Source organism: Bos javanicus, chromosome 26 (genome assembly GCF_032452875.1).
Source record: "Bos javanicus breed banteng chromosome 26, ARS-OSU_banteng_1.0, whole genome shotgun sequence".
Lineage (NCBI taxonomy): Eukaryota > Metazoa > Chordata > Mammalia > Artiodactyla > Bovidae > Bos > Bos javanicus.
In genome coordinates, this window is record NC_083893.1 from 16,786,034 (window position 1) to 16,802,527 (window position 16,494).

General features: G+C 46.8%; 2 protein-coding genes across 29 annotated transcripts in view; one reads left to right on the plus strand and one right to left on the minus strand.

Annotated features, from left to right (window-relative positions):
- Positions 1–16,494, minus strand: part of SORBS1 (sorbin and SH3 domain containing 1) — a 235,601-nt gene that overhangs the window by 70,941 nt on the left and 148,166 nt on the right. For 14 of the 28 annotated variants that reach the window (XM_061402887.1, XM_061402899.1, XM_061402901.1 and 11 more), the window contains 3 exons: positions 14,208–14,237; positions 6,876–7,048; positions 5,196–5,259 (listed from right to left, as the gene is read on the minus strand). In XM_061402887.1, the coding sequence (XP_061258871.1) occupies positions 5,196–5,259; positions 6,876–7,048; positions 14,208–14,237 (267 nt within the window). Of the gene's footprint in view, positions 1–2,923; positions 2,987–3,309; positions 3,385–5,195; positions 5,260–6,875; positions 7,049–14,207; positions 14,238–16,494 lie in introns of all 28 variants that reach the window. The other 14 variants (XM_061402876.1, XM_061402872.1, XM_061402873.1 and 11 more) reach the window with 2 other exon arrangements.
- LOC133239212 (PEST proteolytic signal-containing nuclear protein-like) lies at positions 9,769–10,403 on the plus strand. Its single transcript, XM_061402903.1, has one exon. The coding sequence runs from the start codon at positions 9,784–9,786 to the stop codon at positions 10,318–10,320; it is 537 nt and encodes a 178-aa protein (XP_061258887.1). The 5' UTR covers positions 9,769–9,783; the 3' UTR covers positions 10,321–10,403.

The following is a 16,494-nucleotide window of genomic DNA, read 5'->3' on the forward strand; positions in this document are numbered from 1 at the left end:
GAAGGGAAAGGCTCCAGTATTCTGGCCTGGAGAATTCCATGGACTGGATAGTCCATGAGGTCACAAAGAACTGGACACGACTGAGCGATTTACAGTTTCAATGCTCATTAAAATCCATGGGTAGAGCCTGCCTTGGTTAGGCGCTGTGCTGTGCTAAGTCGCTTCAGTCGTGTTGACTCTTTGTGACCCCATGGACTGTAGCCCACCACGCTCCTCTGTCCATTGGATTCTCCAGGCAAGAATACTGGAGTGGGTTGCCATTCCCTTCTCCAGGGGATCTTCCCGACCCAGGGATCGCCTCTTACGTCTCAGCATTGGCAGGCAGGTTCTTTACCACTAGAGCCACCTCAGTTATAGGTGTAATCTGTCTTTAACACTCTTCTTTGAAAGGTATGAATCTTTCCCATATTAAGAAGGGTGTGCAGAGCCCAGGGCCACTGACTGGCAGCACAGGGCTGGAGAGGCACTAAGGACAGGGCTGAGGAGGACCTGCCGAAACTCACAGATATCAAAACCACAAACCAGAGGCTCTCTCATTACTTAACAAAAAATTAAAATGAAAATAAAAATGCTCTACAGTGAGCTAGCTCAAACATTGCACTCGTTTGTAAAAAGCCTTCATCTAATTGAATACACCTGTAATCTACATCTGGCTCTGTCTTCTAGGCCAAGAGTGGGGGCGAGACACAACCAACCCTGTTTTTAAAAAGAATCTCCAGGCAAGAAGACTTCTTAGAAATTTGTGTTAAAGTCTAATCATCTTGGTTATTATGAATCTTTTATATCCAATCTAATTTTTTCCTCTTTATTCTTTAAGATGATTTCTTCCTTATGGGTCTTGGAAAATAAAACCTAGTAAGGTCTGCTTCATAAATTATAAGCGAAGAGTTATCATGTCATCCCTGTTTATACCTCATGGTAAAATAAGCCCCACTCTCTCCCTCGTACCCGACTTGACGTGAACCACCAAACAGACATCGTTGTCAGCCAGGGTTGCCAGGTGTGGCCGATGATGACATGGCAGCTCTGGTGTGAGGCTAGAAGGCAAAACCCTGCCTGCAGCTCAACAGCCAGACTGACTGGACACTGCTGGCACTGCCTGCGACAAGCTAAGGCATTCTTCCAGGCCAACGGGAGTCACTGTTTTCCTCCACAGGCCTCCTCCAAGTGGCCTTCCTCTGCCCATGTCTATGGGATTCTGCACCTTCAGGTATGCTCTGTGCTGGTCATCTTCCCTAGAAAGGAATCCTATCTTATGAGAGGGTTGGGTACTCATGTCCAAAAAAGCACAAATCAAAAACTACAGTTGATTAAAAGTACCCTAAAGACATTTCCCACTGATCCTGTTCAGCCCACTGTTTCTAAAGCAATGTTTTTGCTAGAATTAGCACCCCAAAGCAAAAGACTAGGTTATCCCACACCAGAGACTCTTGCTGAAAATAAGGAGGTCACCGATTAAAATGAAATCATCAGCTTTAAATTTTTTAAGTATTGATTCCTTTGGCAGACTTTTCTTTTTGTTCAAAATAGGCCCCAGGCATGAAAGTGTTGGAAACCACTCATGAGCATATCACAGGGAGACTGAAAATGGAAAATAATAATTTAACTAAAATTGTATCTAACACAGCTCAGCACATCTTCTCATGTGCGTTAAGTGATCAATAAAATTTTGGTGAATGATCCAACAGACGACTTCGCCAAAGATGAGAAGGGTTGAGCAGGGTGATATGCTGAGCTAATCAGAACAGAGATGAACTGAGGAGGGGTTGGCACTGCGCTTCATCCTTAGGAAAGAACTCAGATTCTGTGGTCCAAAGCCTACACTCACCAACATTCTCCAGGCAGGTACTCAGGACCTACTGTGTGCCAGCAAGGTTTTCTGTGGCCTTCTGGACACGTGCTCTTGCAACTGCCACTACACTGGACCTAGTACCATGAAGTAGCCTTGTCTAATTCCCTGCCTAATGTGAACTTTGGAGGACAGATGATATATCTTACTCATGGCACTATCCTCAGTTCCCAGGACAGTGTCTGGCACACACAAGTACTCAATAACTACTTGATTGGATGAAGCTCAGAGCATTCAACATCTTATCCTAGAAGAGAACACAATCAAAGTGCCTCATGTCTACCCCACCCACTCCCCCTTTTCTGGGTCACTCATCTGAAGAGCAGACAATCCTTGAGACCAGAATAATTCTCAGAATGTTGCCCTTCATTCACCTTTCAGAACCTTCTTTGACACTTAGACTATATACTCCAGAAAAGAATATTTTCTAGATACAAGTGTGGCCATTCTCCCCTAGCAGGTCCAAATTCCTAGCCAGCTCTTTCATTAAAAGGTTTCTAGCTTGGCCAAAACCCTTATTATTTTTCAAGGGATATCATCTCCCACCATGACTGAATCCCATACCTGGATACCTCTTGGGGAATTCCCTACCAAGGAAATATACCTGGAGATACAGTGAGGACAAGAGGGGCCCACTGGAGAGTGAGTGCACCTGTGGGAACCCAGTAATGTTTCTCTTGCTAATGCTGGCTCGTCCAACTCCCGCCCATGAACCCTAATGACTCAGCTTCCCTTAGTCACTGCCCAGCCACCAGCACCACGTGACCACCCCAAATACAAAGCCCTGGGTAGCTGGGCGCAGGCAGCTTTTCCCAGAGCCCCACGTGTTCAAAGCATTACAACGAAGCCACACTGGTTACCCCATTAATCATGTCAACTTCAAGGGAACAGGATTAAAATACCATCTGGATAGACTCCAGTCACACAGTTAGCAAGGACTTGAGAACACCACAAAACACATGGTTACAGGGAAGCAAATGATGGGGAGACAGCTCTCAGCCACCAGCAAGAACCCCAAGGTGAAAAAGAAATAGTACTGCTACAAAGAAAGACACGTCATTTTCCTTTAATTACCTTCGGATTTAGGACTAGGAGTAGATGCAGGAAACTGGTAGGTGGGAGTGTAAGGATTGTCCTCTGTAGCAGAGAAAAGCAGTGGGTTTTGAAACTATCCACCACCAAGTGGAGGAAGTGACAAATCTCCAATTGACTCTTTCAAATGACCGATTACCTATTTTAGTGTTATTAAATAAAGCACACGGCATCACACTTGAAAAGAGATTAATGAATTAGAAAGGATTTGGTTATTTTCATATGGCACATCATGCAAATGAGTGAAATAAAATTTCTGGCAACCAAAAACAACTATAAAAAACAAAATCTAAAAGCCAAATCTTATTCCTAAAATGGAACTATAAGAATTAATTTAAGGCTAGATACACCCTCTAAGTTCATGGTACCTTCAGAATTTTGCTGGATTTCAGGAAGTTCAGGGAATTTGTACGTAGGGAAATAAGGGTTTTCTTCAGGAGTGTCTAGGGAGAGGAGAGGGTTTGGGAGAGAGAATAGAGGAAGACACAAATGGAGAGAATGAACAAACAGAAATCCACACACAATTCAGGCTCCTTGAATTCTGAAACATACTAAGTTTCACCAGTGATGGAAGAAACTCAAACTGCTTTTAAAAATCCAGTCCTTTTGCCTGAATTACTGAGACACCTTTAAAGACACAACATCGCTTTTCTTCTTAGACAAAGAATATATACAGGCTCCAAAAAGGAAGAGGCATTCAGTACAAAACTTCAAACTTTCACTTTTTATAGGCAAAAAAAAAAAAAAAGAAAGAAATATGCTAATAAACAGTGTGTCAAGAAAACACTATCATCAAATGATTTTTGTTTAAAAAATCAAAGCTTGTGCCATAGACTTTGGAATTGGGGAAAATAAGTGGATTCTTAATGTTTCAAACACCTCTCTGCCTACGGCAGGTAGTTTTGCTCAGAATCTGTAATTTAGGTTGAGTTAAAAGCTATAATATATGAGAAGACCAATGCTGCCTAAGGAGCAGAAATACATATTTTTCACATAGGCACCTGTGTCTCAGTATTCAGATCACCAAAGCTGGGTCTAAATGTGAGAGAGACACAGATTGCTGGAGGAAATGGACGTTTGCTTCTACAAGTGACCAGTAGAATGGACATCATCTGAGAGCCAGCATGTAGCATCTCCAACATGACTGAGCTCATCTACCCCAAAAAAGAATGAATTTACTCCTGGTTCAGAAACACTAAATACTGAGCATCTCAATATTTACAAAACGGTTTGAAGAGGGGCACCACCAGTTTCGTTCTGAACACTGCACGAGCTGGCATCCACAGTTAACCAGAGAGACCAATTATCTGCAGCACAGGCTGACCAGACCCTGACCAGAGGCTTTTCCTTTGCCTTCATGTGTCATCTGTGCCAGGCGGCCAGACTGGATTTGGCCACAGGGAAGGACAGGATGCTCTGCCCACCGTAGCAGTGGTACCCTTCCCATGGCACAGCTGCATCCCTGCCCAGCAGCTGACCGGCGGCATAGGAGAATGGGAGCTGTTTGGGAGTGCTGACCTGGGGTTCTCCCACCATGCTGGGTCCCCTGCCGGCAGGCCCCTGATTAGGAAGCACTACTCCCCCAGCTTAAGCAGTTTTGTAGTGTCAGCTCTTGACTGTCTCTTGGGGCTACCTGCCAAGTGCTGGCTCCCAGCCGAAGAAGCTGATTTTTCATATTAACACCACCATACAGGTGCACCATGCATCCTACTTCACAAGGCAGAATCTGCCCTCATTCGGACCTTGCAGCTTCCCTCAGAGGGAGGCAAAGGGGTCAACGCACAGAGAGGGGTACACGATTTGTCCAAGATCACCTGAGTACTTGGGGAACTAAACCCAGATGAGAACATTTTTAACTCCCAGTTCATGCCTTCTCAGCTCGCTCTGCCTACAAGGCAGTCATGGGCTGACACTGGGAGGTTACCCTAAAGCCAGAAGCGGGTGGGAGTCAAAGCTGCTCACAGCCCAGGCAGGCAGATGCTGAAGAGCACAGGCAGGATGCTGAGCTCAGCCTGCTGCATCCCCAACATCTGAGAGGGAGGACCTGGGAGCTGCCCTCAGCTCCTCCCACACGTGAGGCAGGCGCACGAGTTCTCCTGCCCACTCTGTTCTGAAGGTGCAAGGCTGGGCTCAGGCAGGTCAGGGCCTAATGAGGTCAAGCCGCAGGGCCCAGTCTGCCAGCCAAGTGAGTTTAGGTCCTCACTGCAATAGTCAACATATGGGCACAGCAGTTTCTACAAATGAAAATCAGTACCTCTGTTTAGTTTGTGGATCTGTTTAAACATGGTCTTGTACCAGTCTTTTGATCGCTCGGTGTTCTGGAGAAAAACAAAGAGTAAAATAAAATGAGAATCTCAGCACATTTCAGAACTTCCGGGATTATAGAAGCAAAATGCAAAATGACGACGTCTCAAGTCAAAATGCACGTAAGTCTATACATCTTTGTGATCGCTCATTAAAACCTTTCTGGAGAAGTGTATTTAAGCCACCTGTACAGGGCCAGGTACAGAACTCGTACATCAAGACCTAATCCCTTTCAGCATCCAATGCTGGAGAATTTCCATCCTAACCACAAAGCTGGGCAGTTTGTTAAGATAAAAATAAAACACGGAAAGAGACAGATAGGTGGTTAGATCAAATACTTTCACTTCCACTTAACAGATGAGAAAATGTGATAAAGAAAGTCAAAGCAATTGCCTGAGGTCACAGAGCAGGTGAGTTGGTCAGCGGAAAGGCTGCCAACCAGAGGGTTAGAAGGAAGGGTCTGCTCAGTTGTGCAACTGGGGCAAGTCATTCTTCCTTAGTTCCCATTTGCTTATCTATAAAATGGGAATGATATTAGTATCTACCTTGTATGGTGAATCCTGCTTAAATGAAACAGTGCATTTGGAAGTGAAAGATGCAATCATTATTAGCAACAAGTCTTCCCACCACTTTTATTATTTCTTAGGAACACATAACATTTTTTTTTTCTTGCAGTGGTGATAACATTTTTCCCCCCCTGTGGTGCATGGCATGTGGAATCTTTCGTTTCTCAACCAGGGATTGAACCTGTGTCCCCTGTATTGGAAGTAGTGAGTTTTAACCACTGGAACACCAGGGAAGTCCCATATAACAGTTCTTCTGAGGCTTAGTCCACTGTTGTTTCTATCAGCCTCCCCCAAAGGGACACAAAAACCTGTCCTTTGCTCAATGGAAATCACAGAGAAACACACCCCAGGCAGTGGTCTGGTCCTGGCACATGGAGAGGGATGGGATTCACCCCAATCCAGCTTCAAAAGTGAGGCATCCCTGGGAGCCCAGGGCCTGCAGGAGGCTGGTGGGTCTGCAGGGCGGGGAGGGTTGGGGCAGGGCTGCTAAGAGACCCACCCTGTCCGAGTCCCTGCAAGCTGAATGCACCCTGTGAGTCCCTGAAGAGTTTCCTACTTTCCCGGGATGATGAGGTTATCTCCCACCTCTCCACCAGGGGAACTTCTTCCTGAACGCGCTGTAGCAGGGACCCTAAGCCTCACACCCTGCCCAGAGTTCTCTAAGCTTGGACCACAGAATGATGATAAAGGAGACGGGGAAATAGGGCCCGCAACCTTCTCCTCTTGAACATGCATGTGCCTGCAGCCTCTCAACAAACAAATAGCCTTCCTGTTATTGCACAGAAACTGCTTTGCCATTGTTCCACCAGCTTCTCCCCACATTCATCTGACCACAAAAGCCTGTTCTCCTGGATTAAGTAACAGCTAACATATGCCTTGGGACAAGCTGTTGCCCAGCTCTTAGAGGCTCCACATGCCTCCGTGGGCTTGGAGAGGGGACAGTGGTGAGGATCCTTTTTGGGGTCTCTGCCACCCACAGAGGGAGTTCATGTGGACTCAGGGCTGTACACCTGTCACTGGCTTAGGGCAAAGCCTAGGATGGATTTCCAGGTCCACACTCGTACCCGGAGTGGGATGCCCACTTCATCCATGCAAACATCGCTTAGGTCCTGAGCGCTCTTGGCCACCCGCCGGCTATCATCCTTCGCCTTCCTCTCAGCAGCCCTGCCAGGGGAGGTGGGTTTTTCCTGAGCTGGTGCCGAGTCCTGCTCTCCCGCTCTTCTTTCCGAGACAGGATCTAGAAAAGAAAAGCAACCATTAACTGAAGCTCTTGTGGTAGAGCCAAATTCCCCCCAAACAATCCAGCTGGGGGAGAATGTGTTTGCCAATTTGCAACTGGAAGGAGCTGTGCTTTGAGCAGGGGTCAGCACACCAGGGCCCAGCCCCTGGCTCCTGTAAATAAAGTTTTATTAGAACACAGCCACAGCCTGCGCCAACACATTATTCATGGCTGCTTTGGAGCTACAACGGCAGATCCGAGTAGCTGCGACAGAAACCATATGGCCTGTGAAGCCTAACATGTTTACCATCTGGCTCCCCCTTTTTTTTTTTTTTTTTAATTTATTCTTTATTTATTGAATGAAAGATTCTTTAAGTTCTGCAGTGTTTTATAAATTTTTAAAGTTTCACACACATGATTTCATATAATCCCATAACTTTTTCCCCCTACCCTTAAATACTGCCCCCTCCCCACACTGGTAACCACTAGCTTATTCTCTACATCTGTTTGTTTTGTGTTTTTCACTAGTTTGTTGTATTTTTTAGAGTCCACATGTAAGTGATATCATCAGCATCTGCCTTTCTCTGACTTATTTCACTTAGCACAGTGCCGTCCAACTCCACGCATGTTACTGCAAATGGCAAATTTCACTTTTTATGGCTGAGTAGTATTCCACTGTATGCACACCACATCTTCTTCATCATCTGTTGATGGACACTCACACTGCTCCCATACCTTGGCAACTGTAAATAATGCTGCTATAAACACTGAGGTGCAAGTATCTTTTTGAATTGGTGTTTTTTTTTTTCTTCAGCCATATACCCAAGAATCGAATTTTCTGGGTCATGGGGTAGATCTATTTTTTAGTTTTTCCAAGAAACCTCCATACCATTTTTCACGCATTTGACCCTTTTAAAAAATATGTAGACAGTGTGCTAAGTGCCCTACAGAGGTTTGTACCTGGTGCTCTAGAAATCCAGGTAGTTCTGATTCTTCTAGAAGTCAGGGAACAGGTAAATCCACAACAGGGTGGCCAAACACTACTTGAAAGTTCTTGCTTCACCTAGGGGAAGTCACTTAACTTTTCCGTTCCTCTATATCCCCAGATATGGGGATAACACTTCAACTGGCCAGCTCACATCCATGTGGTAAGGCCCTAATAAGATAGCGTATACCAAGTGCTCAGAAAACAGCAAACCACTAAAAGGACATTACGGTTTATTTAATTCAATTCAGGATCAGAAGTTACAGAGAGCTAATAGATTATAAACTTGGTGTATTCTGTTATTCCAAGGCATGTTATTTATCTACAGAGAGCATTTACTAAGTAAGCACCTGCCAGGGGCTATGTGTTCACATGTACTGTGGATGCTATGCATTCACATGTGCTGTGGACGTGGGGGTGCACCTTTCCTAGCCTGGCCTTTGAGGAGCTCATGGTCTAGTGGCAGAAAGAGCAGGACAGCCAGCAATGAGAACAGAGGCGACCAGGGCTGACAGAGGAGTCTGCACCCAGGTCAGCCAAGGAACTGCAGTTCAGGGCCACCTCTCAGAGGAGGGTCAGTCAGACACATGCGGGAGGGGAACAGTGCTCCCAGTAGAGGGAACAGCATAAGCAAATGCCAGGGGTCCCTGAACTCCTCTGAGCTTATCCTGTGCCAGGCAGTGTGTTAAGCTCTTCAAGTTCATAATCTCATCTCATCCTTCCAATAACCCTGTGTGGAAGAAACTACCATCATCCCTCCATATACAGGTAAGGGGAACCAAGCACAGAGAAGTCAAGTTGCCTTCCTGAAGTCACACAGCAGCACGTGATCACACTGGGATTTGGCCCCGTGTCCACCTGACTTCATCGGTCCTCTCTGAGCCACATCCTGTCTGATCTTGCTCAAAGAGGGGACCGAGGTTTTGCACTTGAGAGACTGACCTGATCTCAACAGAGAAGTTGGGAAAGGGAAATGGGCTGGAGAAGGCAGGGAGATGGCTACCTCCACTCCTTCGACAGAGTAGAAATGCCATGGAGACCCTGAAGAAGTATGAGAGCAAAGCCCAGGAAGAGGTCCCAGAAGAGGGTGATCTTGGAGCCATCAGCACAAAAGTGATGGCCGAAGGCAAAGAGATGGATGAGTTCAGCAGAGGAGATAAGAGCAGAGTCAAGGGCCAACATCACATACTGAGGAATGTCATGGCTACAGGATGAAAAGCAATAAAAAAAAGGTATCCCAGAAGCTTACAGGAGTCATTGGAGGGATAGGAGATGAAACCAGAGAGGAACAAGCAAGTGTCACCGAAACCAGAGAAGACAGGGTTCCAAGAAGTGGGATGTTAAATGCGTCAGAGGAATAAAGAAAAATAAAGCTGAGGAGGCAGCTTTACCTTAGGCAAAAAAAGAGTCACAGGATCACTCTGGAGCAAATTTCAGGAGGGGGGTGAGGGGAGATGCCAGGTGGCAGGGAAAGGGAGGAATCCGGGAGCAGGAAGTGGGCAGTAAGTAGGAGCATGGGAGGAAGGAGCGCGTCAGGATCTGCCCAATCTCCAAGGAGCTTCTGAAACAAATACTCATTCTGGGGCCACAGAGAAATTTCTAAATGCTCTGTGTGAAACAGCTTTGCGAGTGCTTCAGAAAACCCCATCACCTTTTAAAAATTTTTTTTAAGATATAGGCATTTTCATTCATTAAAATGATTTCTCATAGCACTGATTTTTTTAAATTTTTATACAATTTTTAAAGGTTATCCTCGGCGGCGGGGAAAATGGCGGACGGGAAGGCGGGAGAGGAGAAGCCTGAGAAGCCGCAGCGAGCTGGAGCCGCCGGAGGACCTGAAGAAGCAGCAGAAAAACCTGTGAAAACTAAGACTGTTTCTTCCAGTAATGGAGGGGAAAATTCCAGTCACAGCGCTGAGAAGCGATCAGCTGAAGATGAAACTGCAGACCTCCCAACAAAGCCTACAAAGATCTCCAAGTTTGGATTTGCCATAGGTAGTCAGACGACAAAGAAAGCCTCAGCCATATCCATCAAACTTGGCTCAAGTAAGCCTAAAGAACCGGTTCCAACTCTTGCTCCAAAAACCCTTTCAGTAGCAGCAGCTTTTAATGAAGATGAAGATAGTGAACCAGAGGAAATGCCTCCAGAAGCAAAGATGAGGATGAAGAATATTGGAAGGGATACACCAACATCAGCAGGACCAAATTCCTTCAATAAAGGAAAGCATGGGTTTTCTGATAACCAGAAGCTATGGGAGCGAAATATAAAATCTCATCTTGGAAATGTCCATGACCAAGACAATTAAATGATGTGTTTTGAAATTGGGGTGTGGGGTGGGTGTAAAGTTAAAAGGAACAGTTTCCTTTTTTAAGGAATGGTATAAGACTATCTTTGGAGCCGCCTTTTTTTTCGTTTTCTTTTTTTTAAATATTGAGTGATACACTAATAAATGAGAATTTGAAATTAAAAAAAAAAAAAAAAATAAAGGTTATCCTCCATTTACGTGTGCTGAGTCACTTCAGTTGTGTCCGTCCGACTCTTTGCAACCCTTGGACTATAACTCTCCACGCTCATCTGTCCATGAGATTCTCTAGGCAAGAATACTGGAGTGGGTTGCCGTGCTCCCCCATTTATAGTTACTACAAAATATGGTGCGATCCCTCCTTGGAGCCTCTCTTACACCCAGCAGTTTGTATCTCCCACTTGCCCTCCTTCTCCCAGGCCACTATTAGTGGGTTCTCTGCTTCTCTGAGTGCTTCTTTCTTGTTTTATTCACTAGTTTGTTGTATCTCTGACATTATCACCTTATGCTTTAAAGGATGCTAAGATTAGACTGGTTTTATGGGATGAGTTCTCAGGCTCCCAGGAATTTCTAACAGGAGGTCTCAAGGAGTTGGCAGGAGGCCTGGGAGGGTGAGGGGATGTGAGGGTGGGTGGATGTTGCCTTACCAGAGTTCACCCTTCACATGGCTCTGCTGAACACTCTCCTCCCTCCTGGAAAAGCTTTGTCTAAGTGTGATCAGGCAACACAGATGAGGCTGATTTCAGGCTTAGAGACGCTCCCAGTCTACACCCTCATCTTTTCAGGGAAAGATCACAGATATGCCAATCTCAGCATTTCCAGACCCAGAGTGACTCTTTAAGAAATTGTTAGGGCAGGTGGCTCGAGCAACAATCACTTAATTGCAAAACTCAGGCTGACAGTCCATGGATTTGCTCCTAAGCTGCCAGCGTCCTTTTGATCTACAAAAATGAGCTCTGAATGATTTCATTTTAGAAGCCCGTGATCATGTGACTCATGATTAGTCAATTAGTCAATTGGGTTTCAATACACAGAGGGCTGAACTGCAGCCTCTAAAGAAATGTTTCTTTATACAGTGGAAACCCAAGGTGGCACTTCACTGTACCACGCAGGTAACAGGGCCTCCCTCTGACATCTTATGGGTTACAGTGAAGTCTTGCTGCTATTTCTCACTAGGCAAACACATGACATCCTGGAGCACTTCCTTCTAGTTTTATACTATGCTTTCAAAGGCAGGTCCTGGAAAGGGCCACTACATAAAGGATGCTGCTGACAACCTGGACAGGACATCTGTGTTTGTGAGAGGTGGAAAAGCATTCCTATTCTTCACACCCAAAGCTCTGTGATTGAGGAACACAGCCATACTTGCACTTTCCTCAGGGGAAGGGAGGGTGACTTCTCTGTACCCTATGCTGGCCCCTCCGTCCCAGCCTTTGTTTTCTGGTCTTTCTACCCAGTGGGCAAGAGCTTCATGAGGCCAAATCCCAGGTCTCATTCCTGGATGAATCTCTTTGAACATGAAGCCCCTTAGAGGTTCAATACAAAATCTGTTATGAGAGGGAGGCTGGTGGTCCTTTCAGGGCCCATAACCACTGAGGCGAGGGGCAAAGCCCCACTCTCCTTACTCCAGAGCACCAGCCCCACCAGCCCTCTCTCCTACAGGAGCTTCTGAACAAAACAGTGCTCTTTCTTTTTAAACAAAACTACTTTTAGTGAGTACCTACATCCTGTCCCACTCTATCAAACACGATTGGTGGATCTGTCCCAAAACTAGAGGATGGAAGTGCTGGGCTTATTTTAGAGAAGAGGAAGTGGCCTGAGTCTGCCAACATTAAAGAGAAGCCGTGACATTCACCAAGCACCTTCTAGGGTGCAAAGCACACGCCCCCCTCCTATCACACAGGAGCCCTTATTGTTGCTGTTCAGTCACTCAATTGTGTCTGAGTCTGCGACACTATGGACTATAGCCCAGCAGGCTCCTCTGTCCACAGAGTTCTCCAGGCAAGAATACTGGAGTGGCTGCCATTTCCTTCTTCAGGCGATCTTCCTGACCCAGAGATCAAACCCACGTCTCCTGAACTGGCAGGTGGATTCTCTACCACTGAGCCACCTGGGAAGCCCCACAGGATCCCTACAGTGCCTCTCTGAGGCAGGAGCAAGGATTACCACGCCTATTTCCCATATGAGAAAACTGGTTCAGAGAGGTAAAGTCACTTCCCCAGGGACAAACAGCTACTATAAAAGAAGGAAGAATGAAGACCAAACTCTGTGTCCCTAACTTGTGTTGAGGTGCCCTTTCAGACTCCCAAAGGCAGGAAGGTGCCCATAGGAGCTCCTTTTCAGAGCCACCCTATTCTCAGCCACCTGGGCTGGAGCCAGGGAATGAAGTGGGCTGGAGCAAGGCAGCTCCTGGAGGGGCCACAAAGGGCACCCGAGCTCAGCCACAGCTTGTCCCGACCCTGCGGCCAAGTCCCGATAAAGTGGAGAGGGTGTGAGAACCCTGTATCTTCTCCACTGGGCTCTCCACGAATCACAAGGACCGCAGTGGGAGGAAGGGACCCAGAAGTCATGGAGCAGCTGCTCAAGAAAACAGTGCTTCTGTTATCCGCCAGATCGGGGTCCTCAAGCCCTGAGTTCATGAGCATCTGCAAATCCACCACATGTCATGTGTTTGCATATGTGTGGTTTTTCCTTGAGACTGAAATCTACTACCTTGTTTAGAGCCTCCAAATGAGTCTATGACCAAGGTTACAAGCCATGATCCCACACCATAAGCTGCTCCAGGGAAGCACAGTTCCCTGATATAGCCCCAGATCCTGGCTTGGTGCCTGACGCCGAGGCGCTTAATACAATAACAAGTGAACCAATGGAGGCACCAAATGACAACAGTAACTCATGTCTATCAAGCACTTACGAGCACCAGTGCTAAGCTGTTGACATGCAGAACCCAGGGGCACTACTGCTTTCGTATTCAGCAGATAAAAACTGATTTCATGGTTTAGATCATCAGGAACCTGCCTAAGGTCACACCATCAGTAAGTGGGATAACCAGGATTCCGGCTACACAAAGTCGGAAGGAAATCCCTAAAACATTCCCATTCCTGGGTTCCCTCCCCACCCCAACCTTGTCCCAATTCTGCACACTTATCAAAGAGTGAGCCCTGATACATGATTATACTTGCAGTCACTCCCTGCCACTGTTGACCCTTGAAGAAACTTGCAACTCTGGTGCAGTCAGTACAGAGGGCAACACTAGAGCCACCAGGAAGTTGGTGAGAAATGCAACTTCTCGTCTATACCCATGACACCCAATCTCTGGCCCAGGAATCCGGGATTTGGCCAGCTCTCCAGGAGGGTCTGATGCCCCCTCAAGTTCAAGAGACAGTGCTCTTCTGCCCTCTTCCAGGCACTGCTGGTCTGGAGGCTCTCCCCTAGGTCCATCATCCCAGGGTCACCTACTAGGGTTGCAAGCCAAAAAGAAGAGGACTTACCCACATTCCCCAGCCCCAAACCTGTCACATCCTAGAAGACAGACAGAAGCAATAGGAAGGTGCCTTCTTCAATGACACTGGCCAGGAGAACTCCATCTAAAGCACAATTCCTTGTTGCTTTTATTCAGAATAGAATGTTCTTACCCATCAAGGTACTTGTCACAGGCCCACTGGACACATGTACTAGTTTGTACCATTAGGGTACAGCTACCAATCTGCAAGTTCCAGGGAGGCGGCAACCATGCCTATTTTGATCATCCTTGCAGCCAGCAATAAGCTGAGTTCCCAACACATCAGAGAAGCTCAGAAGACTTCACTGACTGAACACATCAGGTGGTGGCCAGAAGATGGCTTTAGCAGGAACACGTGTTAATGTGTAAATAAATATTTCTCACCTACCTGAAAGGCTACTGAGTCGTTTCTGCTGTTCTGTGATAAAACAAAAAAATACACAGTGTAAGTGAGGTTTACACAAACACAGTAAAACCAAGAAGTCCTGGCACAATTCGTTAGGATCCCCTAATCTGTGTCTCACTCTCCTTGAGCTTAGATGCTAAACTGGTGTGTAGTTGAGCTGAATACAGGGGTATTAATGTGGCTCCATCATCTGGGTGTAGTGTCTGCTGTCTCTCTCCCCCCAGGACTCAGAGAACTGTCACTGTTTTCGAGTTGTTTACATCCTGTATTAAGCTGATCTGATCACTGAAGGAGACCCCTCAGCTCCCCTGGTCTCAAGAGAGCAGGACCTTATACATCCCAGTCTTGGTACCTCTGAGGAAATGGAATCACAACCATGGCAGCTACCATCTGAGAGCTTCTATACGCCAGACACTGTTTCCAGAGCTTTCACTGATGTTAAGGCTTTTAATTTTCACAATAACCCTGGCAGGTAGGTCAGCACTGGCTGAGAGACCTCAGTCAAGAGGCACAAACTACCCAAGATGACGCTGAAAATCAGAGCTGTGTCTAGAACCTGGGTCCCCCAGGTTTCTTTTTAACTCTCTAATCACCAGGCCCAGCTATTTCTTAACATCAGAGGTCCACTGGTTTCCCATCCTCCCAGCACCCTCACAGAGGGGAAGCCAGCATCTCCTCTGGAGAGTTTGGTGTGTACGTGCTTCGGGATAAGCACAGAAATGACCTTCTACAGATGCTAAATATAAAGCAGCCACAGTATAAAAATAGAACACTTGCCAGCCCCTGGGTGCTGTCATCATCCCCCTTGGCTGCGTCCCCACCCTCCTTCCAGAACCAGCGTGGCAAGAAGTAAACAGAGCAGCAGGGGAGCTCGCGGCCGGTGGAAGCCACCGTGTTCATGTCAGGCACATGGACAAGGTTCGCACCGGCTGGACCAGAGAAGCTCAGCAGGGCCCCAGCTCAGCTCTGCCGGCAACCTGTCAGATGGCACTGACCAATCATGTGATGCCTCAGCCTCAGTTTCCTTGTCTGTTAAAGTGCTCATTGAATCTATGGTTCCTGAATGCTGGTCTCCAAGCTGCAGGCAAGGCCTTCCCCAGCAATCAACTGACATCAACTTCAACTGACGAGGTGACATGGTGTCCTGCCTCTGAGGTGTGGGATAGCCTTTCTTTCGGAGGAGGAGATGTGTGCAATGCGGATCACAGCAGTTGCTTTTCAGGAGTGTTATTTAGGGCAAAGTTAGAAATGAGCAATCCTAGGGTGGTCCCCAGACTATTTCACGTGACCATGAGATCCAGAAATTTGGGACCACCAAGCTCCTGTCTGCCAATGTGGTCCATGGATATGTCTTGCAAGCTTGCTAAAATATGGAGAACCTCTCCCCAAACCCTCCCCCTCACACACCAAAGACGTTCTGAATCCAACTCCCAGCATTCTATGTGCACTGTGACCAAGAGCCTCCCAGGCACCCAGACCCTCTCTCGGTCCTGAGAGTTTTCCAGTTCAAAGTCTCCTCCCCAAACTGATGGTAAGCCATCTGCCCTCTGGCACATGTGGGATGGGAAACTCCAGAGGGAGTGATGGGGGCTACGTGAGAGCCGAGCCAGAGGTGCAGCCAGGGTCGCTGTCACATTGTGCCCCTAGGCAGCCAGGGCAGGAACAAAGGGAACTTTTTCTACGATGACTACACCAGAATTCTAGAAGTGGAGCAGAGTTATCCTTCCCTCAGGAGACTTTGCAATAGTTAAACTGCTTTCACGGGTTCTGTTGATGAGGCAAAGCAGGGCTGCCAGGCTGGGTACATTCCAAAGCAAAGCCCAAAATGCCTGACCTAAAGCAAGCTTATGACTTGTGAGCCAAAGCCAGGCCCACTAGGGGCTTCCATTCTCCTTCACTCTTCCCGCCTCCTTAAGGAGCATATGGTTTACTCTTTACGGGAAGTTATCTTTTAATTCCAAACAATGAAGTTATTTGAACCCTTTTCGGAAGGACGTGTGATTCAGGCTGCATGGTTCTGATGTTTAAGCCCCCAGGCAGGACATGGGACAAAAGAGAAAGGCAAGAACCAAAGGCATCTGAGTAAACAAGAAGATTCTATTTGTTCAGGGAAGAAACAAAAAGAACTGCAGGCACTACTGTGCCCAGAAACGTCTCACTAGGTGTCATCAGAAGCAGCTGGCATTACACTTGGCATTTCCCAAAAACCAAGTTGCCTTGGGAATAAATCCTGTCTTTAGAGAAAATGCCTTTCCTTCTGGGGAACTAA